A 22,358-nucleotide genomic window follows, 5' to 3' on the forward strand; every position below is an offset into this window, starting at 1 on the left:
AAATATATAAATGTTGTGTTTCTCCTCCTGACCGCTGAGGGGCAGTGTCGAGCGAAACAGCCTCGCGGTCCTCACCGTGGATGAAAAACACACGTGTGAAGCTAATATCAGCATGAGAGCTAGAGAATAACAACTCGTGTTGTGATCAATATAATCGGTTTAATTCGCAAAATGGTTCGTAAATTGAAATTTCACGAGCAGAAACTCTTGAAGAAAGTTGATTTTATTAACTGGGAGGTTGACAACAATTTACACGAGGTTAAAGTGTTGAGAAAATATCATATTGAGAAGAGAGAAGATTACACCAAGTGAGTAACTGTTAATAGTACTTAACTTCATAGCCTTAACCTAACATAGTAGATTTGTTTAAAGAAAATATATCTTTCTTACATGCGCACGTTCATGTTTAGAGGAAGTGAATGATAGTGTCTGTCTTCAGCCAAAACATGATCTATGAATCTAATACTTTTATGATCTCTCTGTAGATACAACAAACTTAGTCGAAATATCAGAGAATTGGCACAGAAAATACGGGACTTGGACGAAAAGGATGGTTTCAGAGCTCAAAGCACAGCCCTTTTCTTGGAAAAAATGTAAGTTTGGGAGCCTCTGGATGATTTGTGGGCCCTTGAGCTGCAGTCAGGTGTAAAGATCGAGTGTGTTTCTGTGTTTTTGCAGTTACAGTGTCGGGTTGATCCCCACCAAACAGAACCTCTCTCTTGCGAATGAAGTCTGTGCTTCTGCATTCTGCAGGTAAGATGAGCTGGACAGTTGATCAGGGACCACTGCAATAAGGTGGAAATAGAAAAACAACACTATGTGCCGAACAGGTCAAGTTTTATCATTTGTTTCTGTTGCCTGTTTTTTTCTGATTGCTGTTATTTTCTGCAGGAGACGACTTCCCACAATCATGCTGAAACTGCGTATGGCTCAGAACCTGAAGACTGCCATAACCTTCATCGAGCAGGGCCGTATCCTTCATCAGAATGTGTGTTTATTACATTTTAAAGGAATAGTTTAACCTAAAATTAAAATGTCATAACATTTACCCTCTGGTCATTCAAGATGTAGATGAGTTTGCTTCTTCATCGAAACCGATTTGGAGAAATTGATCACTTATTCACTCTGCAGTGAATGGGTGCCGTCAGAATGAGAGTCCAAACAGCTGATAAAAACATCACAGTAATCCACACCACTCCAGTCCATCAACTAATGTCTTGTGAAGCAAAAAGCTGCGTGTTTGTAAGAAACAAATCTGTTCTTTAGCATTTTAACTTTAAACCATAATCCTTTCTCCAGTGTGTGTCCCATCACATCAAACTCTGTTCACTGGTAAATTGTGACTTTTTCACTGGAGGAAGCATTATTATGGATCATGGACTATAATGGGTTATGGAAAAGTATTAGCTATGAGCAACAGTTAATAACGTCTTGATGGATTTATTTGTTATAATCGTGCAGCTTTTGGCTTCACAAGATGTTAGTTGATGGACTGGAGTGGTGTGGATTATTGTGGAGTTTTTATTAGCTATTAGGACTCTGACGGCACCCATTCACTACAGAGCATCCACTGCTGAGCAAGTGATGCAACACTAAAAGTCTCCAAATCTGTTCTGAAACTCATCTACATCTTGAATGACCAGAGGGTGTTTTTTTCGTTTTGGTTGAACCGTTCCTTTAAGTGGAAATATTGTAAAGAAAATGAATCTCTTTTCATTTAAATGTGCATGAATGTGTTTGAAACTGTTTCTTGACTGAGCAACAGATATTCGTGTTGGGCCTGAGATTGTCACTGATCCTGCTTTTCTCGTAACAAGGTTAGTTATGAAAACGCTCAGTACCTTTTTTTCTGATGATAAACTTTTATATGAATCTGGCGCAACTGAAATGTAAAGTTAGTGTACAATACTCTTACAGGAGTATGGAAGACTTTGTCACATGGGTGGATTCATCCAAGATCAAACTACATGTCATGAACTACAATGAGGAGGTATGTCAAAGTATATTCTGAACATCATCCTGTAGAGTAAATACATCATTGTACAAAAGTTTGGGGTCAGTAAGATTATAATGCTTTTGAAAGAAACTTAAAAAGTTTAAAATAAAAGCTTTTTATTTGAATAGATTTTAAAATGTAATTCTTGATCAAAGCTGAATTTTCAGCATCATTGCTCCAAACTACTAATTCAGTGTCACATGATCCTTGAAAACCAGTTTTTTGGGATTCTTTGGTGACTAGAAAATAATTTATTTGAAAAGTCTTTGGTAACATTATAAATGTTTTTACTGTCACTTTACTGATCAATTTTAATGTGTCCTTGCTGAATAAAAACACATTTCTTTAAAATATAAAAAAACAACTGTTTCTAACAGTTGTGTACACAAACCTTTTATCAATCAAATGATTTCAGGAAATTTTGCATATTAAATGCATACTAGCCTCCCTGTATGGACTAATAGTCTGACATCAGACAGGTTTTTTTTTTTTTTTAAAGGCACTAAAATGTGAAGAATGACATTTTATATACATATAAGCACCAACAAAGTCAGATTTTATGCTATTAGGAAATTATTAAAAAGTGTTATTAAACACGTTTGAACTAATTGCTCATTTAACATTATAATTTTGTTTTTGTTCTTTCAGCGAGATGACTTTGACCTCGTTGTCTAAATCTCCAAATACAACAGGAAATTTGGATTTCAACCAGAAATGGTCAGAGCATCAAGAGCAGCTGTTCATTTGTGATTCATCAAAGAACAGATGTATATATTTATACCTTGTCTGACATAAAGTGACCAATTATCATCTTGAACCACTTTAAGTGAATGCGACTAGTGTATTTGCCATTAATAATTGTAAACAATTACAATTAATGTCTGAATTTACTTTGTTCCTAGAAAAGCACCTTTACATTTTGCATTCATGTCACAAATAAAAATTATATTTGACATAGTGGGCACCTAAAATCTGTCCCAACAAAGATGCATCACTGTTCCACCACCAGCTACAGATGTGATTTCATATAAACTCCACATATACTTTGCATAGCTCTGTTATCAACATCCTGAACACAGACAAGGCAATGAGTACATTAACACCTACCACGGATATATGTTATAAATAAAGCAGGGTACAACTGTAAAAAGTCAACAGCATCATGAACTCGACAAAACTTCACGGACGGGTACATTCAGTGTCTCAAACAGACAGGATCTTAAGGCCAGAACAGACTCTCTGGTGTCTGAACTGTTTTTGTGAGCGAGGCCCTGAGTTTCTGCTTGAATGTGTCCCATACATTCACAGCCACCAGAAGCGCACATAAACAATGAGTGTGATGAAAATCACAGCGCCGGCCGCCACTTTAGCATAGGTGGAGCGAGTGTTGAGGTACTTGGCATCGCTGCGGTACTTCTTAGACAGGCTGGACAGATTACTAGCTTTATAATCCAAAGCTGCAGAAAGAACAGACAGAACACTATAGAATACGTTTTTCTTACTCAAATGAGCTTAAAATACTGAAACCAGACTCACCAGATAACGCTTCTCCACGCTGGAGCACTTCCTCTATATTAGCAACCATGATCCTTTGCACATCGTGTAACTCTGAATTGATGTTGCCCAGGTTTCTTCGTGCTCTGCTGTCGATGTAAGACTTTTTGGTTTTCTGAATATACGTGTCTGGAGACAAATAGGAAATCATTTGATCTACGTTGTCAACCAACTGCTGATCCTTTTAATTAGTTGTTCACATGCTACTGCTTAAAGGTTTGAGGTCAGTACATTTTTGAAACAAGTCTATTATGCTCACCTAAATTTCACATACTGTGAAGTATTAATACAATTTAAAATAGCTGTTTTCGGTTTGAATAAATGTAATTTATTGCTGAATTTTCAGCATCATTACTCCAGTCTTCCGGGTCACATGATCCTATCATTCTAATATCGGCTGATTTGCTGCTCAAGAAACATTTCTTAATATTAATCAACATTGAAAACGGTTGTGCTGCTTCATATTTTTGTGGAAACTGATTTTTTTTTAATTCTTTGATGAACAGGAAAGTTCAAAAGAACGAAATTTTTCGACAGAAATATTTTGTAGCATTATACAAGCCTTTACTTTTAATAAAAGTATTAAATTATTATTTTTTCTTTTTAAACTAATCTTACTGACCCCAAACTTTTGAATGGTAGTGCATATTAACTTTGAGCTTTCCAATTGCATTGATATAAGATGTTTCTTACCAAATTCGATAAAAGAGTACGGCCGTGACACTGAAGGGACTTTCGTCCCGTACTGCTCACTGAATTCTCCCTCCAGATCCTCCAGATAGGCAAACGCCAGTTTCTTGGGGAATACTGCTTCACATAAGGCCAGGTAACACACTCCTTTCTCAATGACGTAGCTGGAAAACAAGACGAGTTTATGAAGTATGACGACATCCAGAATCAAACACAAACTCTATGCGTCTCTGTCAAAGTTCAGATTTGTAAAAAATTGTCTCCTTTTCATGAGTGAATTAGAAATTGAATTTTAGTTGAATTGACAGGAAGTAGAATTTACTCAATTGCATTTTTTATTTAATTATTAATTAAACAATCATATAACATACCAATTTTATTAGCTCCACACAGATTTTGCAACAAAAATAATCGTTAACGTCAAATAAATATGCATATTTAATGTCTGATGTTGCACAAAATGCCCACAGCATTCATAGAAATTAATACTAACAATAAAACTTGAATCCAATTATTATATATTGATGTTTCAATAATTAGTTTAGGGTGAATAAGAAAAAGTATTTTAAAATTATGAGCTCTTCCAACGTGGTTTTTAAAATATTTATTGAAATAAAATGAAGTTAATTAAACAGTAATATAATTTTTGGAAATATTTTACTTGCTGAAAAACAGATGCATTATTAACTCTACTGTATCTCACTAATTAGTAAAAGCTATCAGTAATTATTTACTTTTTGGCCGCATAAATAATAGCAACTGTACCTAGTTTCTGAATAAAACTGAGGTGTAGGAGTTCCAGATTTTCACTATATTCTACTATGTGAGTCTTAAAAGCCTGGTGCATCAAATGTTACATATATCAGGCTCTGAATGGTTCAAGTTCCTGCAGTTGATTGTCTTCCCACAGTTTAGAATGAGAGCCTGAACGCTGTCGGTGTCGGGACTCACTGAAAGGCCATGGCTCCTGCCTCCAGGGTGCAGCGCGCGGGACTCTGAGCGCCGAGCTTCCTGCAGAGCTGCTTGGCTTGACTCTGGTACTTCTGTAAGTCTCGCCCTGACTGGAAACAGATTCACGTTAGGAACTCGAGCAGTAACAAAGAGTCTGTAAATAACGGTAGAGTTACACCTGCTCGTCCTCTTGCATCGATGCAGCGAGCGGCAGACTGTCGGCGACACGAACAATCATCGTCAGCAGCACCATTCCGCCTGCTGTCTTTACTCTTTAACTTCCGCCTGCTGTCTTTACTCTTTAACTTGCGTCTGTTTTATAGCGAAGCGATTGATTGATTGTTTGTCTGAATGGCAGAAAGTGACACATTTGAACTGACAGCAGAGTTCAGATGAGTTGGCCGGAAGAGGGTGTGTTACCTCAAATCCCTTCCGGCGGCGGTCGCTTTCCAAAGGTTCCGGTTCTTGATTGATTTAATGATTATTCAGCACTATAGCAAATAGAAAAAAGACACCAGACAAGAAAAAGAAATAAACAATTAGAAATGGTACCTCCAAAAGAGATATAGTTGATTGTATTTAGCATGAAATTCAAAAATAATATTATTAGATTATTATATAAACAATTAGGGGAATATTTCTAGAAATTTCTATTTCTTGAAACTAGAATATATATATATATAATCGAAATTTCTAGAATATAGAATTACCTTGAAAAATATATATATACATATAGCATGCGCAGTAACGTTTGTTTATGTTGTTGCCGTTGAAACCGTATATAACTTTAACTATGATTGTCCATGTAATCAAAAATAAAATTATATATATATATATCATTACATTTCTTGACCATTTTTGACAAACAATATCAGTCATTAGATACAGTAATATAATGTACAGTAATAAAAATGTATAACAAACTAAAAACACATATGTATCCATGCATGCATTACAAAAATAATACTGTGAAAACTTACAGTATTTACATTTAAAGTACGAATTATTTTAATATTATGCTTGATTTAATTCCCAGACAACAAATATAGGCTTTAATATAAAAAAACTAAAAGTAATGAACGATTTCACAAGCAATAATAAATAATAATAACTTTTACAAATTTCTGTCACAGCTATTTTATAAAAGGACAGTCCCACAAGATGCGTCACGCTGATATATTTTTAAAACCCCTTTTTAATGATGTTTTTGCAATCTGTAAATCTGTCATCAGTTGAACTTCTCTGCGCTTGACTGCTTGTGTCTGTGGCGCTGATCTGCAGCGCATCGATTATTCAGGTCTGTGGGCTGATCCCGCTTGAACGCTTTTCCTGATCACGAACAGCAGGATTAAACTCTGCATCTGCACTGAAGGTAAGTGGTTTCTTATGCCCTTACCTCATTCTGTGTTCATTATTTCATTAATTCGAGTGAAGCGTGTCTGTGTGTTGCGACCATTGTTGTTGTTGTCGTGTTCTGGTGAACATTAGTAATAAATCACATCCGCTTTGATTGAATGCGCATCAATAACAGTTCGAGGCCGCGATGATCTGCAGCTAGGTGTGTGTTTGTTATGAAGTGTTTATTATTATGCTCGTTCACTGCTAGGCCACAATGCTCGATTAGTTCAGCTTCACTGGATTGGTGTTGATGCCACACAAGGGCCCTTTATGCGAGGCTCCAGCTGGACAGCTGTGCTCTGATTGGATGATTCTCATGCACGAGAAATGACGTCTTCCTGCAGTTATAAAAGTCTGACAAATTGGTTTAAAACTGATGACCAAGTTAAAAAATATATACCTTTATATGTAATATGTGACCTTGGATCACAAAACCAGTCATAAGGGGCTTTTTTTTCTTTTCTTTTTTTAGATTTATACATAAAGCTGAATAAATAAGTTTTCCATTGATGTATGGTTTGTTAGGATCAGACAATATTTGTCGGAGATACAACTATTTAAAAAAATGGAATCTGAGGGTGCAAAAAAATTTAAATACTGAGAAAATCACCTTTAAAGTTGTCCAAATGAAGTTCTTAGCAATGCATATCACTAATCAAAAATTATTTTTTGATATATTTACGGTAAGAAATGTACTAAATATCTTCATGGAACATGATCTTTACTTAATATCCTAATGATTTTTGGCATAAAATAAAAATGGATAATTTTGACCCATACAATGTATTTTTGGCTATTGCTACAAATATCCCCCAGCGACTTAAGACTGCTTTTGTGCTCCAGGGTCACAAATACATTTTCCAATTTTAGTATAAAGATTATGATGGAATGTTATGGTAGTATTTACCAATTTAAAGGGATATATATATATTTTTTTTTTACTTTTAATGAGTAATTTTATTTCAGTGTAACAGTATATATCATGATATAGTAATTTTGCATTAAATAAGGAAATAAAAAAAGCACTCAAGCTCACTGAAGACAAGCAGTCAGTGATTAAATAAGAATAAGAAACTAAGCCATAAGACAAAAAAACTATAAATAAATAAGAAATTCTACATGCATTGTATAGAGTAATCAAATATATAAACGCACTGCATATTCTTCACTATGTAAACTAAATATATATTTCTTCTTATTAAAAGTACTGATTTAGTCAAGAGCAGTGAGAGATGTTCTCTCTTTGGTTGTTTGATTAACATGAATGACTGCTGTCACTTTAAGAGCTGCCCGCATCCAATATACTGTTATATGTTTTTATGTATGTTTGTCCATTAACATTCAAGTCAGTGGTGCTGTCCAATGTAAAAATGTAGAGCTACAACTGAACATATTCAGCTAAAGCAGGGAAAAAAACATCTGTTTCGGCCAAAGCAGTTTTGGAGGGCCGATATTATTGCCCGAAATGGTGATGTTTGAAGCGTTTTGACTGTGAATAATCTAATCAGGTATATTAGTAGCAGTAATAAACCATAAGGTAACCATAACATAAAATGATGCTAGAGTAGAAACAAGTCAAATTTGTATATATCTCATTGCCAAACAACTTTACTTAAAGAACTGGATTAATAGTACCCAAATGTAGTTTATTTATTGAAATTTTGTTTTTGGTTTCAGTTTTCAGCTAGATGAAAACTTTCATTTATATTTCAATATTTCGGTAAAAAACATTGACTTTTTTCTCTCAAAGACAAAAGAAAGTTTTGGAACGACTTGAGAATGAGTGTCAAATAAATTTTTTTATTTTCTGAGATTTTGCGAAATGCCAAAATCTCAAAAACTACTTGCCAAACTTCCATTTCAAAGACTTTTTTCAAATCAGTTATAAAATCTGGCATAAATGGTATCATATGAACATTGTTTCTTACTCAAAAAATGCTTAAAAAAAACATATTTCAAGTTGGCCCAGCCAAAAGATTACAAACATTACTAATGTATTTTATGTCATAACATAAAGTGTGAAAAATATCTTGAGTTTGTTCTAATGCATTTGACCAAAACTTATTGAAAAACCCATTGACTTCAAAAATGCTAACATGTTTCCAGGTTTTAGGATTCGTTCCTGCATCACTCTTTTGGCTGTTCCCGTTTCTCCCATTCATTAGCAGTGGTCCATCTCAGCTACACAAAGTCTCTGGTTAAGCTCATTTAAATTTGTTTTAGACCATTAGACATGACATCACAGTGCCTTGGAAGCCTGCCTGAAACCAGTGTTCTTAAGAGGAACTTTGATACACAGAAGCAATGTTTAGTCATTGACTGACTGGACAACAAGCTGCACAATCTAGGCCACTTCTGGTGGGCAGATGTCCATAATATGGCCAAACTGAACCTGCAGTTACATGCAATGACATTATTAATGGTTTAGTGTCCAAAACTTCTATAGGAATTGGTTTATTTCCCCAAATATATTTTTAAAAGATTTTGTTCCAAGTTATTTTCATAGTTAGGGGTAACTCATATGACCCTGTGTTATACGTTTAATCTTCACAAACCTGTTTTTTTTTCTTATGCCACCATTTCTAGTCTATTTCTAATGACTGTTTGATGTCCAAACGCACCAGCATCCGCTGCTCAGGCCAGTGTCCCATTAACCCAAATTCATATCAGCTGCTCACCACGAGCAGGAAATACATGTGACACACCCAGATATGAAACTGAAGTCCAGCGTTTATCAGTACAGATACATTAAGCTCCATGTTAGACTACATGCTACTGTGTTATTGTATGTTTATGTAGATTGCTTTGAGTACTGAATGCTTGTGTTTTTGCTGCAGAACTCATGTCTGTGTTTGTTGGGTCAGGTGCAGTAGAGAGTGCCATGCAGGAAGGAGAGGAGAGGAAGTGAGGCGATGGGCTGCACCTCAGCCAAGCAGTTGTCATCTGTACCCAGTGATGAAGAGGGCCGGAGTAAGGCCTACAGCAATGGAGATGCCTTCTCCGGTCAGTGTCCCAGCTGTGTGTCCACAGATATTCACTCTAGATAATGTGATATAGAGCCGGAGTCCGTGTTGAATTTCATTGAAAATTCTAAATTGGTACCCGACTCAGAATTGAAAATATATTGAGTGAACTGGGTGCAAAATTGATTTTTATTCTATTTGAATTCTTTACATTTAGATTTAAATTGTGTATTAAATTTAAACGTAGTTTTTTATTTTATTTTGCAGTATAATGTTACTCATAAACATCTTATTATACACACAATATGAAAATATATATATATATATATATATATATATATATATATAGATCAAATGTGACAATAAAGACTTTTACATTGCTATAAAAGATTTTTATTTCCAATAAATGCTGAGAATGCAAAGAATCTTAAAACATTTTCTTGAGCAGCAAATCAGCATATTAGAATAATTTCTGAAGGATCGTGTGATAAACTTGCAGTTCTGAGGACATATCAGCACCCCCCCCCCCCCCCCCCCCCACTGGACTTTAACTCGCAATTTCGAGTTTTTTTATTTCACAATTCTGTGATAAACATTTTTATTTTTTATCACTGGCGGAAATGGGTTTCCATAAAACGAACTTGAGAAGTGGTCTAATTGTGAAGCTCTTCTTGGTGCCGCAGTGGGAATACAGTTTATAACAAATCAGCTTTTACAGTCCTATTAGTGTGAGTGGTGTTTAACAGGTGCTTTTATCCAAAGTGAATTACAGTTCAGTTATTAACGACAGCCCCTCTGGAGTGACCTGGATTTAACTGCCCTTAAAACAGCGATGAAAGGTCATGCCTTGTTCTTCTGGGATTGAATAAGCAACCTTCAAGTCAATATAAAATAATAATGTACAATGTTTACTTCCTTGCTATGTTACTGGTGTTACTGATCCATAAATGCAAGTTATTTCAAAGAAATGTCTTGGTGAGTATTGGTGGTATTTCGGGGTTATTTTGTTAAATATGTTGTTGAACTCAGATTAAGAATCCTGTGTCCAAGTGATTTTAAGTGTACTCTTTCTGTTTAGATGAGTACAGACTGAAAGGAGTTGAGAAGGTGAAGTACATGCATGGAGAAGAGGAGCGCACGAACACACGAAACCAAGAGAACTTGGTAAAGATTGATACATATATCTCCAAATAATCAAGTAGTCTCAGATAATCATACTATCCTGTAGAACAATACATTTTCCTCTTTATGTCTTTCAGGAAAAGAGCACATTTTTGCACAAGGGCAGGCACAAAGATGCCACCGGGAATAGTAATAAGATAAGGTGAGTGTGTTTGGTTTCTGCTCTAGTATTCAGTAATAGAGAAATGATGACCAATGAGATGTTCACCAAGCCTTCGTTGTTCCTCAGTATCCACTCTTCAGAGAGCCAGCAGGAGTTCTTCAGGATGCTGGATGAGAAGATTGAAAAGGTGATTGAAGTAGCATCACTATTACTATTGAGAGGCTTTCTCAAGTCCCTAAAGTTGTTTTTTTGCACTTTTCATGTTGTTTGTCCTGTGCACACTAGATGTAGTATACATTGAAAGGCTATGTGGTCAGCTGTACGTTTGCACCAAAACCGAAGTATACTTTAGGCTTAAGTGTTTGTTAAAAAACAGAAGCATACTTTAGGCTTAAAAGCGTTTGTGTAAAAACTGAAGTATACGTTAGTCATAAGGGTTTGCATAAAAACCCAAAGTATACTTAAAGCTTAAGCGTTTGTGTAAAAACCGAAGTATACTTTAAGCCTAAGCGTTTGCATAAAAACCAAAGTATACTTTAAGCCTAAGTGTTTGCATAAAAACCGAAGTATACTTTAAGCTTAAGTGTTTGCATAAAAACCGAAGTATACTTTAAGCTTAAGCGTTTGCATAAAAACCGAAGTATACTTTAAGCTTAAGCGTTTGCATAAAAACCAAAGTATACTTTAAGCCTAAGTGTTTGCATAAAAACCGAAGTATACTTTAAGCTTAAGCGTTTGCATAAAAACCAAAGTATACTTTAAGCTTAAGTGTTTGCATAAAAACCGAAGTATACTTTAAGCTTAAGTGTTTGCATAAAAACCGAAGTATACTTTAAGCTTAAGTGTTTGCATAAAAACCGAAGTATACTTTAAGCCTAAGCGTTTGCGTAAAAACCGAAGTATACTTTAAGCCTAAGTGTTTGCATAAAAACCGAAGTATACTTTAAGCTTAAGCGTTTGCATAAAAACCGAAGTATACTTTAAGCTTAAGCGTTTGCATAAAAACCGAAGTATACTTTAAGCCTAAGTGTTTGCATAAAAACCGAAGTATACTTTAAGCCTAAGCGTTTGCATAAAAACCGAAGTATACTTTAAGCCTAAGTGTTTGCATAAAAACCGAAGTATACTTTGGATTTAAGCGTTTGCGTAAAAACCCGAAGTATACTTGAGACTTGAGCGTTTGCATAAAAACCCAAAGTAAAAATCTAGTCTATTTTAATTGCTTCTTTTTTTTTTTTCGAGGTACCTTCCCTTAATATGACTTTTACATTTACAGGGACGGGACTACTGCTCGGAGGACGAGGATATGACATAGCATGCTGAGACGTTTGACTCGCGCCAACATTGAGTCAATCCTGTCCCAAAGTTCTTTACACTTGCTTGCCATGCCTCCTTACCCAACAAGTATTAATCTTCAAGAGTGTGGGTTCAAGTGACATTCAACCCAGTTATCCACTCCGTTTACAATCTACACACTCTCCCAAATGTCTTACAGGTCACTATTTGAGACTCTTGAGGAGTAGTATTTAAACGGTATGGGGGCATGGAAAGGCCATGGTTAAGGAGACTGGGATTTGGCCCAAGATTTGAATGGGAAAGCCATTTTCAGACTGTTCCTCAATCCCTTGCCTTACACTACCCATAAGCCTTCTCCTACTCATAGACTACATACCGTGCTGAGAGTCCTGGATTTCGCCCTCCCTTTGACATGGACTACACACGCTGGACTACAGTGGAGATGATATCTCCTAAGGAGGACATACCTACCGAGAGACTTGCGTGATTCTGTCCAGCTCATGCTGTTGAGACACAGTAGGTGAAAGTGTATGGACAGAAACACAAGGCCATTTCTAGCATTCCAATTGTTTTTTTAACAAAGTATTTTTCACCCACAGTGTATTATGTATATGTATTTTTGACCTTTTTCTTTGAGTTATGTTACAACGCTCAGGACAGCAGTGCTGTATGTATCATCACTAGATTTGTTTTGTTAGATGAGGGCAGTGCAGTTCCTTCAGGGCCGGTCTTGAGGACGTGTTGAGCGCTGGAGATAGATCACAGCATCTAGCCGTGTTTAGAGACACCAGTTACAGCATCTTAAGTGTAGTTTTCAAATACTCATTTTACTTTATATAACAGGTGGATATCATACGTTCGCTTGACATTTATAGTCACTATTCTTGAGTTGAAAACCAGTACAAGTTTCAAAACCAGCCTTCAGAAAGTTTTACATAAATACGTTTTTATTACCAGGAAGTGCTTCTTCCTTTTACAGTATGACAGTAATTTGCCATAGCCTTAAGCACACAGTGTTTTCTTTTCTGAAATGAGATACAGAAGTAAGCTATTAATTTCTGTATTTTCACACTAAAGTGAACAGTATCCCACATGTATGCTTAAGTTCTCCATGTACACAGTTGGGCCAAACAAAATTGCCCAAAATGCCAGTGTGATGCTGAGTGAAAGAATGAATAAATACACAATGACCAACTAACCAGGGAAAAGCATTGGTTTATTGAAGTTTATTTTTCAGTCATTGGGGTCCAATGTTGTTTTGTATTTTTTAAAGTCATTAAGGTTTGGAACAAGGGGTGAATAAATGACAAGTTTTGGGAGAACTATTCCTTGGTTCACCCAAAAATGAAGATGCTCTCATTATTTACTCACCCTCATGTCTTGCCAAACCTTTCATCTTTGAAATGCAAATGAAGAATTTTAATGAACCTGGCTGGGAGATTTTTGTCCCAAACCCTTTAGGCTTCAAAAAACATTGTGAAAATAATCCACATGATTAATCCACGTTTTCTGGAGAAACATGTTCGCATTATAGATTAAATGTATGCTTTTATTCACACATGAACATTGATCAACACATACATTGAGCGCACCAAAAATGGTCAATGAAAGCTCAACTGAACTTGCTTTATGCATGAGAACCAATGAGGTTTGTTTTTGCTAGTCATGCAAGCACTTGAGTGGCTCTTCAGAAGACTTGGTTGGATTAAACCACTCAATTCATATGGATTACTTTCTTCCAACGTCTTTATGAACACTGAAGCATCAAAGTTTTGGTTGCATGGACTTTCAATGGAGGACAGAAATCTCTCAGATTTCATTCAAAACATCTTTGTGTTTCAAAGATGAATGGAGATTTAATGGGTTTGGAACATGACGGTAAGCAAATAATGAGAATTTTAATTCTGGGTGAACTATCCCTTTAAGATGGATTTTATACAAGATTCAGATACCCGTGTATTTTTCAGCTTTCTCTGCTTGTTTTTTTCTCAGAATGTGTCATTTTGCACATCTGACATTTCAAGCATTTGAGTAAAAAAAGAGCAGCTCAGTGATGTTGTTTGTGTAATACTCTGTATAACAGACAAAAGCAGCATGGATCCACTCATACAGACAAATACAGTCCATGTCTAAGCTGATCTTATAAATGCAGTCTCTCTCTCATCTTCAAAGATAATGAGTTCATAAATGCATTCAAACTGGCCTACATCAGTCACATCTGGAGAGCTAGGTATCCCAGCCTGTCTGTATCATCTGGGTGTTTCTCTCATGTCTGTAACCTCCGTTTGCGATGCTGTCGGCGGCCTTGGTCTTGAATGTCCACTGGAGGGTCAGGGGTCAGAAAGCCATCACACAGTCTCTGATACACCAGAGTGGAGTCCGAAGCCACCGCACACAAGAGCATCGGGGCACTTCTGTCCAATATACACCGCAACCTGTGAGACAGAGGAAGTCACATGATCATATGTGTTAAAGCATAATCACATCAAGGCTTATCAGGCAGGTATGAGACAATTTCAAGTCATTTGTCTTAAATACACCTTATGTTCGGTAACGCTTCATATACTGTAATATTTGTTAGCGATATAAGATGTACATGCCAATCTGATGTATAAAATCTGTCTGGTCTTTAGAAGCCATTAACCAAACCAAAGAGCTGCAAAGCAAATCACAACATTTCAAACGAGCCGAATGTTTTAAAAAGAAGTATTTGACAATGAGACTTAATTGAGAGAAGATAAAATCTACAGCCCATGAAGCATAAGAGCACCCCATCAGCTGTGAAACACTGCAGTACATCCGTCTAGTGTGTGTTCACACAGAAAAACAATGCAAATAGTAGCGCAATGTAATGGAAAACGCATTCTGTGTGAACGGCCCACTGGGAAACCTGTTTGGAAACAGTTCTTTCAGTTCCGTTTGGTGCCGCTTTAATCTGTTATAGAAGCTTTAACACATCCACAGGCCCAAAAGCTGCTTAGTAATGAGAGTAAAAGCTCTAGTAAAAGCTGACTGTGTCCTACTCTCTGTGTTTGATGGATCTGTGTGAAGGCAGAGGGTAGATCATCTGGACTGTTTCTCCCTCCTTCTCTCGACCCTCCAGCAGAACCGCCTGTAACTCTGCACAGGAAACTCCAGCCACCTCTTTCCATTTACGCACTTCACAAGAAAAAACACAAAAGGGTTATCAATCTCTTTATAAATCATGTGATGTGCCACTTCATTTCCTCACCTTCCGTCAGATCCATGTACACCAGGAAGGCAGCATATACTTGAGCACTGTCACCGACATCTAAATGCATCAGGTCTTGATACTAAAGAGAAGAATATATTAAATTACACTTGTTTTAGAAATACAGTGTATCACTTTAACAGGAAAGTGACTCGCTCTTACGACGGCGTGCTGCTGGATCCAGTTCGGAGGATCTGCTTTGTCCATCATAATATTCAACTCCTTTTTATTATTCATAAATCGCAAATTTAATCAATGCATGTCACAAACATTGCTTACAGATTCACCACGTGCACATATATCCATCTGCACTCCTATTACTGCAAAGGCACGTCTCATGAATATTAAACAGGTTGCGTGGGCGTCCAATCACGAGGAGGTTAATATTCATAAAGCAATATACGAGACGTTGATTCGCCAGTTTACTAGAGCGTAGCGTCTACCAGCAAATCAGCGATGTTTATGGGCGAACGTCATATAAAGTAATTAATATTCATAGTAGTGCTCTTGACTGCACAAACTATCCGTCCTAAGTAGTGTTTATGTCCGTATAAAGGTAGCTCTGTAGTTAGATAATGAATTGATCGTTTTTGTATTGATATAGCAGCTTTCAGACCACCTTCCAAAGCGGTTTAATGCTTCTCTATCCCGGGTACATGCTGATAAGTTTTTGGACACAAGCATGTTATTGTCCTCCCTTTATTAGAGTCCGTGTGGAAAACACTACAGTATCTCAATGGGCCGACATCGAGTCTCTTTGATTCTAGGACAAATCTAACACAGCAGTCAAAAACACAATTAACCATTCAAACACTTTATTCATCTTACAAAAGAATTACTCACTTTATAATAACAATAGCATACTTATATGTCTGCAGCTTAAAAACAGACTACTTGCATTCTTGTCCACATATACTCTGAAGATATTCATATCAGAAAAACAGTCTGAGCTATTCTCTTTGCTACAGTTCATTTGTCCACACTCCATTTACAGAAAAGGAGCTTTTAAAATATACAACCATTAATACACAATAGAAACAGTGTGAATATTGAACACTACCGTTCAAAAGCCCATCCAAAATACAGTAAAAAAAAATATATATTGTAAAATATTATTGCAATTTAAAACTACTTTCTATTTCAATATTCTGCGAAATGTACTTTATTCCTGTGATCAAAGCTGAATTTTCAGCATCATTGCTCCAGTCTTCAGTGTCACATGATCCTCCAGAAGTCATTCTAAGCATTTCTGATTATTATCAATGTTTAAAACAGTTAATATTTTTGTGAAAACCGCGATGCATTTCTTTCAGTATTCTTTGATGAATAGAAAGTTCAAAAGTACAGCATTTATTTGAAATCTTTTGTAACATTATAAATGACTTTACTATTACTTTTGAATAAAGTGTTAATTCCATCTTACAGACCCCACACTTCTGAACAGTAGCGTGTGTCCTTATTAAGTCCTTACTGAGGTCCTGAGGCTCAGTGTGGCATCACAATATCCCCTGTTGTGTATATCAGATACGTCCAGACCACTTGAAAGTCTTCCGGAGCTGCGCAGTTGTATTTGAAGCTTCACTTCACTCTTAACCATCTAAACCAAAGATGCAACACAGACTGTGTTTTACTGAACATTATTTGAATATAAAGAAAATGGGTACTTTTATCAACATATAGTTTATAGTTAACAGTGCATGAACACATTCTTACCTCCTCCTTTTCTGCAAGTAAAACTGCACCAGCCAGTGCACAGCAAAGGGCCAGATAACTGTCAGCGCTACAGTGATAGGGGACAAGTGCAAAGGCCACCAGGGAAACCTCTAAAAACAGGATAAATACAGATACGATTAATCATTTCTATTAACACAAAGTGGCATTTCAGACCATGACATTCCTAGTGTTTAAAGTAACATAGACCTTTTTTGGTGACTTAGAGCGCAGAGTTTTGAGAGGAAGGATTTCAGCCTAAAACAAAACAAAACATAAGCAAATAAGAGATTAAATATCAACTGTAACTGTATTCAAGGGTGTAATAGCTATTTAAGGTTTTGTGGTATTTACTGTAAAAAGCTTAGCTCTGATTTCAGAATATACACTGCTAGCTTTTATTTTGTTATTTTGAACTTTCTATTTATCAAAGAATCCTGAAAAATGTATATGACTAAGCAGCACAACTGTTTGTAACGTTGATATAGTGTAATAATGAGAAATGCTTCTCGAGCAGTAAATCAGCATATTAGAATGATTTCCGAAGGATCATGTGACACTGAAGACTGGAGTAACGATGCTGAAAATTCAGCTTTGCAACACAGGAATAAATCTAATTTTACAATGCATTACAACAGCAAACAGTTCTTTTTAATTGCAGTAATATTTCACATTGCTTTTACTGTATTTTGATCAAGTAAATGCAGCTTTGGTGAGCATCTAGGCTTGTGGTTTACATGTATTGAGCCATATTTTGGTGCTGGTCTTACTTGTGATGCTGTGAGAAGCTCCAGTGTGGTCAGTCTGTGCAGCACATCCTGCATATTGTCCTGTAACTGTGACAATATCACAGCGATCTGTGGGTTAAACGCCTGCTTGTCCGATCTCTCTTCCGTCTCCAAGCACTGACCGTTTCCTTGGCAACTGCGCTCTGATAAGTTATCATGTTCATCTGGTAGGTTAGTTCCTGTTAACTGACGGCCTGAGAATATATGAAATATAAATCATCCATATATGCTTCAAATGGTTGCCAGATCAATATTTAACACGGAGTTACAAGAGCGTTTCTCCAGTAGATAATCTCTCCTGCTGACATGGTTTATATAATTAAACACAGCATATAATAAAATTGTAATGAAACAACAACATTTTAAATACGTTAACCCTATAAAGCCTACTTAATCAAATTTGATACACAAATTCAGTTGGCCTCTAAATTATCAACATGATCAAAAGAATAACTTTTATATTGTTATTAATATTTTAAGATGAACATTTAGTAGACTGAAGCAACTTAGGTTTAAATATTATATATTTGATACATCTGATTTTTTGTGTCAAACATTTTTATGTTTTGTATAAATAAATCTATTATTTCATCAACCTTACAAGCTCATAGTGATGAAAGGAAATAAATACCAAATATAGACTACAATAAATGCTACAATAAATAGAGTTTTGCCTTATTAGGAAATGATTCCTAGCAGAAGTATAATAGTGTTCCCTCGCATTGTACGTTTATACAAATGCTGGTGGAAAATTGGCTTGTTGATCACATTATTGCTTGTTGACGTCACGGTGCTCAAGACTTATTCAAACACTGACTCGAGCCCAACCTCTTCCACTGCCTGCTGAGATTCTGTCAGTGCGGACCGGTCCAAGTGTCGGTGGGTGGGGGACGGGGGGTGTAGCTCCTTGCGGCTTTCTATCCTGACTCCCACACTGAGGCTCTCTGTTTCCCCCTTGTTGCATGTGGGCCCCAGCCATGCTCACATCTGCCAAATGGACCCTGGGAACTCCCGAACCCTAGGGAAAGCATCACATGCTCCCATTTATATCGCTCTGACATGACATGAGAAACAAATACATTTCTTCCTTTAGTTCTCTCTCTCACTTATTCTCTCCAAAAATGTCACAAGCCTATCCTAACTCTCTATTGATAGACTGCAGTTGATGTCACTTAATTCATGTTTTTGCCAAGCATTACGAGTCATACTTAGTTTTTTGCCAAGAATCACTTAACACTTTCAAATCTCTGGTGATGCATCGCAGTGACCTCATAAAACGATGGATTCTATGGACTCAACCCAGATTATAAATCACATTAATGATTGTGGTGTCAAGGGTTTGTCTGCATTTGAAGACTTCAATACTAAGGTCAACATGAAAGTGTGTAAGTTAATCAGCTTATTAACAAGAACATTGAAAGAGCTAAATGAGCATTACATACATTACATACATACACTATAGAGTGATTTTCACAAATCTCACACATGTCCAGGTCACACTGAACCTCAAAATTAAAAGAAAAGATAATCCTATTTCAGCCAAAAATCTTAGGACAATTATGAATATTTTAGGACTTCCAAATCTTTTTTGAGTTCCAAATATTCATACAGACAAGATTTTTTTGCATTATATTTCTATAAAAAGATCTTTATATTCTTACAAAAGATTATTATTAAATCAATTTAAATAAATTATATTAAAAAAAAAACAACTGTTGATAATAAATGTTTAAGAAATCAGCATATTAGCATGATTACATTTTAAAATATATTACAATGAAAATAGTTATTTTAAATTGTAATAATTTAAAAATATTACTGTTTTACTGTATTTTCGATCAAATAAATGCAGCCTTTGTGAGCAAAAGAGACTTCTTTCAAAAAATAAAAATAAATAAAATTATGACTCGAGCCATAAAATTACTGCAATACAATATTTTTTAAATTCAAAACCATAATAATATTTCTATATTACAGAGAATTTTGATCGTTCTACAATAGGCTTTGTTTTAATTATGCAAAATGTATTTTTCTCTTTTCTTTATTTTTAAGCTTCTTGAGTGAAAGAATTGAAATCATCGCTGGAGACTTTACCTTCTCTTGTGTTGCTGGATTTTCCATTGAGTCACCGAACATCTCATCGTCTGAGTCATCTGCGTGATATTTGGTGAGAATGATGTCATCAAATCATATTTTTCAAACACTCAGATTATAACAGACACGCTGTTTGCTTTATATGCTAATGTAGTTTCACTAAATGACTGCTAAATCTTTTTTAATCAGAGTGCGATACAAAACTTGGCCCCCAACACAACTGCTAGCTGGGATAAACCGTATATACCTTGGGCCTAGAAATGGAACTAAAGACCAGAAACTCTACCATGAGCCAATTCCTCCTCTTCCTCCTCTGTGTTCAGAGAACTATGAGCATCATCGGTTGACGAGGACATGCTGTTCTCCTCACTTCCATCAAAGACTGATAAACATCCTCTCCCTGCTGCAAACGTGCTTGAGTCTGCAGAATAGAAAAGAGCTGAGAAGTCCTCAAATACATTGGGTTGAATCATTTCAGATCACGGTCTTGCTGATTTCATTTTTTACTAAATAAACACACAAAGTTGTTGCTGTACCTTTCCTCCTTTCTAATATTATTTATTAATTTCACTTTCCCCCTCTTCAGCATCATCATCAGTTTTTTCGGCATTAGTGTTTCCAGTTTCAAAAGTCATTAAAATATGAAATGTTGATTAAACAGGCACAAATCTTATGGATAAGTACTTTAAATGCTTCTAAATAAAGTACCTGTGGATAGGGGTGCTGCTTTACTGACTGCATCATCTTCATCATCATCATCTTCCACCACTATCTCATAAAATGGGTCAAGAGCGTCCATTAATTCTGCCATCCTGTCTGTGACCGGGAGGGTTTCAATTATCTATGATAAAACATTTGATTGTTTCTGGTTTAAACTCTTTTTATTGAAACCTCAATATGATAGAGCTTCATCTCTATACAACTACCAACCAGCTGTATTTCCTGAACATATTCCATCATGGCTTGGTCCTTTGACATGTTTCCCAAGGTTTTCCATGCCTCCCTGTAAAGAGCACACATGTGTCTGGGTTTAATATGCATATTTATATTTACAAAAACTAGTAAACATTTCAATTGAATAGATACACCACATTCAAAATGGGCATGTAGATTTAAGATATTTCTACAATATTTTGGTTGATATTTACCATTTAGCTTTACCAATAGGATCCCAAAAGTTTGGTTTAGGGGTGTTACATGGTCCTGCTGTAGCTTGTTTGTAGTAACTGTAGAATATAACCAGCATATCATCCGACAGGTCATAGGAACCTGTGTAAAATCAGGAAAGAATTATTAAAATTAGATTTTATTGTTATTTAAAAAAAAGCCATGTAGTTCAATACTTGACACTGATGTTTAATACTTAATAAAAAGGTATTACCATCTTCAGGTAAATTTCGGATCACTTTAACAGCCGCTTCAAACCTCCTCTGAATGGATTTGGGATCTTCCATTGCCCTTCGTGTCAGGTCTACATCCTGATTGACAGATTGTCAGAAAATGCAATAAACATTTAACCAACAGACGTGGACTAATAAGCAGATCACGCTAATAAGGTAATGATTTAAATGTAGATTTAATACTTATTTGATATGTTAACTATATATTGCACGCCTTCGGTTAATTAGTAATATCAGGTTAATTAAGTAACCATTAAAAATTTAAAATAAACCTTTCGCCATTTACTTTTCGTCTTTTAAAAAATGACCGAAATTTTAGGACACTGAACAACAAAAAGCAAAACATCACATAAAATATTACCACTCACCTCCTGTGTTCCGTCCATCTGAAAAAACCTGTTCAGTGCGTCCTTCTAGGTATTAACTGAAGCAGATGCAGTTCGGGTGATGTAGTTTCCAATGACGCCAGACCCATTAGTGATGAATGGAATGCAGCGCGCCTTTAGCCTACATGATCCACAATGCCTTGCGAAAGGATATTTAAACGGCTTTGCTCACGCTGAGATTTTTAGCAAGAAACTGTCCAGTTTCTGAAAAATCAGAATAGATCAATTCAGAACATACAATAGTTTTATTATTTTTTAACAACATCGGCTCCTTTAGTTAAATTTTCTAGGTCTTTAATGCTTTTTACTTGTAAGGTTGTGGTCGTTTTGGCTTTTAAATTATTGTACGTCAGTTGTAGTGCTTAAAAAGCGTAGTTCATGACTTATTGTCGCATTATTATTATTTTATTTTATTATACCAATATTTGTATAGCATTAGCATCACGGTATAGCATGATTAAATTATTTTATGTTATGAAAAGCCTATGATTACCTCTAAAGAAATTTAAGACAGCGGCACATTCTTAATGTCTAAAAAACATTGGTGGACAAAATAACACACAGTCTTAATACAGCCCTCGGTGTTTGTCCAAAATCACATTCTGCTCAGAATGC

The 22,358-nt window shown here is 35.9% G+C and overlaps 5 protein-coding genes across 9 annotated transcripts; 2 read left to right on the forward strand and 3 right to left on the reverse strand.

The window, feature by feature from the left end:
• Positions 1-43: 43 nt before the first annotated feature.
• On the forward strand, positions 44-2,953 carry LOC306881758 (U3 small nucleolar ribonucleoprotein IMP3-like). The gene is made up of 7 exons (XM_079436015.1): positions 44-308; positions 486-593; positions 679-753; positions 892-971; positions 1,766-1,817; positions 1,918-1,990; positions 2,645-2,953. Exons 1-7 carry the CDS (start codon positions 172-174, stop codon positions 2,669-2,671), a joined length of 552 nt encoding a protein of 183 aa, XP_079292141.1. The 5' UTR covers positions 44-171; the 3' UTR covers positions 2,672-2,953.
• LOC306881757 (vesicle-trafficking protein SEC22b-A) lies at positions 1,998-6,890 on the reverse strand. The gene is made up of 6 exons (XM_079436014.1): positions 6,588-6,890; positions 5,370-5,682; positions 5,192-5,301; positions 4,244-4,404; positions 3,533-3,679; positions 1,998-3,453 (listed from the first exon to the last, which is right to left on the reverse strand). The coding sequence occupies exons 2-6, from the start codon at positions 5,442-5,444 to the stop codon at positions 3,299-3,301; spliced, it is 648 nt and encodes a 215-aa protein (XP_079292140.1). The 5' UTR covers positions 5,445-5,682; positions 6,588-6,890; the 3' UTR covers positions 1,998-3,298.
• Positions 6,424-13,337, forward strand: LOC306881760 (uncharacterized protein C1orf21 homolog). Of its 5 annotated transcripts, none has more exons than XM_079436019.1 (7): positions 6,483-6,563; positions 8,696-8,786; positions 9,454-9,592; positions 10,631-10,716; positions 10,812-10,876; positions 10,964-11,024; positions 12,114-13,337. In XM_079436019.1, exons 3-7 carry the CDS (start codon positions 9,502-9,504, stop codon positions 12,150-12,152), a joined length of 342 nt encoding a protein of 113 aa, XP_079292145.1. In that variant the 5' UTR covers positions 6,483-6,563; positions 8,696-8,786; positions 9,454-9,501; the 3' UTR covers positions 12,153-13,337. The 5 variants fall into 5 exon arrangements, with proteins under 5 accessions (XP_079292143.1, XP_079292145.1, XP_079292147.1 ...); XM_079436021.1 differs by having other exon boundaries at positions 8,696-8,779; XM_079436017.1 differs by lacking the exon at positions 8,696-8,786 and having other exon boundaries at positions 6,424-6,563.
• On the reverse strand, positions 13,325-16,076 carry LOC306881759 (tRNA-splicing endonuclease subunit Sen15-like). The gene is made up of 4 exons (XM_079436016.1): positions 15,528-16,076; positions 15,366-15,447; positions 15,157-15,292; positions 13,325-14,568 (listed from the first exon to the last, which is right to left on the reverse strand). The coding sequence occupies exons 1-4, from the start codon at positions 15,600-15,602 to the stop codon at positions 14,400-14,402; spliced, it is 462 nt and encodes a 153-aa protein (XP_079292142.1). The 5' UTR covers positions 15,603-16,076; the 3' UTR covers positions 13,325-14,399.
• On the reverse strand, positions 16,056-21,783 carry LOC306881756 (acyl-CoA-binding domain-containing protein 5-B-like). The gene is made up of 12 exons (XM_079436013.1): positions 21,726-21,783; positions 21,339-21,435; positions 21,106-21,226; positions 20,888-20,960; positions 20,666-20,798; positions 20,244-20,378; positions 19,958-20,016; positions 18,692-18,881; positions 17,846-18,057; positions 17,286-17,333; positions 17,079-17,188; positions 16,056-16,962 (listed from the first exon to the last, which is right to left on the reverse strand). The coding sequence occupies exons 1-12, from the start codon at positions 21,741-21,743 to the stop codon at positions 16,944-16,946; spliced, it is 1,215 nt and encodes a 404-aa protein (XP_079292139.1). The 5' UTR covers positions 21,744-21,783; the 3' UTR covers positions 16,056-16,943.
• Between the last annotated feature and the right edge of the window lie 575 nt (positions 21,784-22,358).

This window comes from Barbus barbus (genome assembly GCF_936440315.1).
Source record: "Barbus barbus genome assembly, chromosome: 15".
Classification (NCBI taxonomy): Eukaryota; Metazoa; Chordata; class Actinopteri; order Cypriniformes; family Cyprinidae; genus Barbus; species Barbus barbus.

Bases quoted from the DNA above. Each gene is read 5' to 3' on its own strand.
- LOC306881759 (XM_079436016.1), bottom strand. From the start codon at position 15,602: ATGAATAATAAAAAGGAGTTGAATATTATGATGGACAAAGCAGATCCT. The intron at 15,448-15,527 runs GTAAGAGCGAGT...TCTTCTCTTTAG, and splicing joins GGATCCAGCAGCACGCCGTC to TATCAAGACCTGATGCATTT. The intron at 14,569-15,156 runs GTAGGACACAGT...TCTGTCTCACAG, and splicing joins AGATCCATCAAACACAGAGA to GTTGCGGTGTATATTGGACA.
- LOC306881756 (XM_079436013.1), bottom strand. The intron at 20,961-21,105 runs GTAAATATCAAC...TGCTCTTTACAG, and splicing joins CCTATTGGTAAAGCTAAATG to GGAGGCATGGAAAACCTTGG. The intron at 17,334-17,845 runs GTAAGACCAGCA...GTTTTGTTTTAG, and splicing joins AGCTTCTCACAGCATCACAA to GCTGAAATCCTTCCTCTCAA.
- LOC306881760 (XM_079436017.1), top strand. From the start codon at position 9,502: ATGGGCTGCACCTCAGCCAAGCAGTTGTCATCTGTACCCAGTGATGAA. The intron at 9,593-10,630 runs GTCAGTGTCCCA...CTTTCTGTTTAG, and splicing joins CAATGGAGATGCCTTCTCCG to ATGAGTACAGACTGAAAGGA. The intron at 10,717-10,811 runs GTAAAGATTGAT...TATGTCTTTCAG, and splicing joins CACGAAACCAAGAGAACTTG to GAAAAGAGCACATTTTTGCA.
- LOC306881757 (XM_079436014.1), bottom strand. From the start codon at position 5,444: ATGGTGCTGCTGACGATGATTGTTCGTGTCGCCGACAGTCTGCCGCTC. The intron at 5,302-5,369 runs GTGTAACTCTAC...ATCTGTTTCCAG, and splicing joins CGATGCAAGAGGACGAGCAG to TCAGGGCGAGACTTACAGAA. The intron at 3,454-3,532 runs GTGAGTCTGGTT...TTCTTTCTGCAG, and splicing joins GCGTGGAGAAGCGTTATCTG to CTTTGGATTATAAAGCTAGT.
- LOC306881758 (XM_079436015.1), top strand. From the start codon at position 172: ATGGTTCGTAAATTGAAATTTCACGAGCAGAAACTCTTGAAGAAAGTT. The intron at 309-485 runs GTGAGTAACTGT...ATCTCTCTGTAG, and splicing joins AAGAGAGAAGATTACACCAA to ATACAACAAACTTAGTCGAA. The intron at 594-678 runs GTAAGTTTGGGA...GTGTTTTTGCAG, and splicing joins GCCCTTTTCTTGGAAAAAAT to TTACAGTGTCGGGTTGATCC.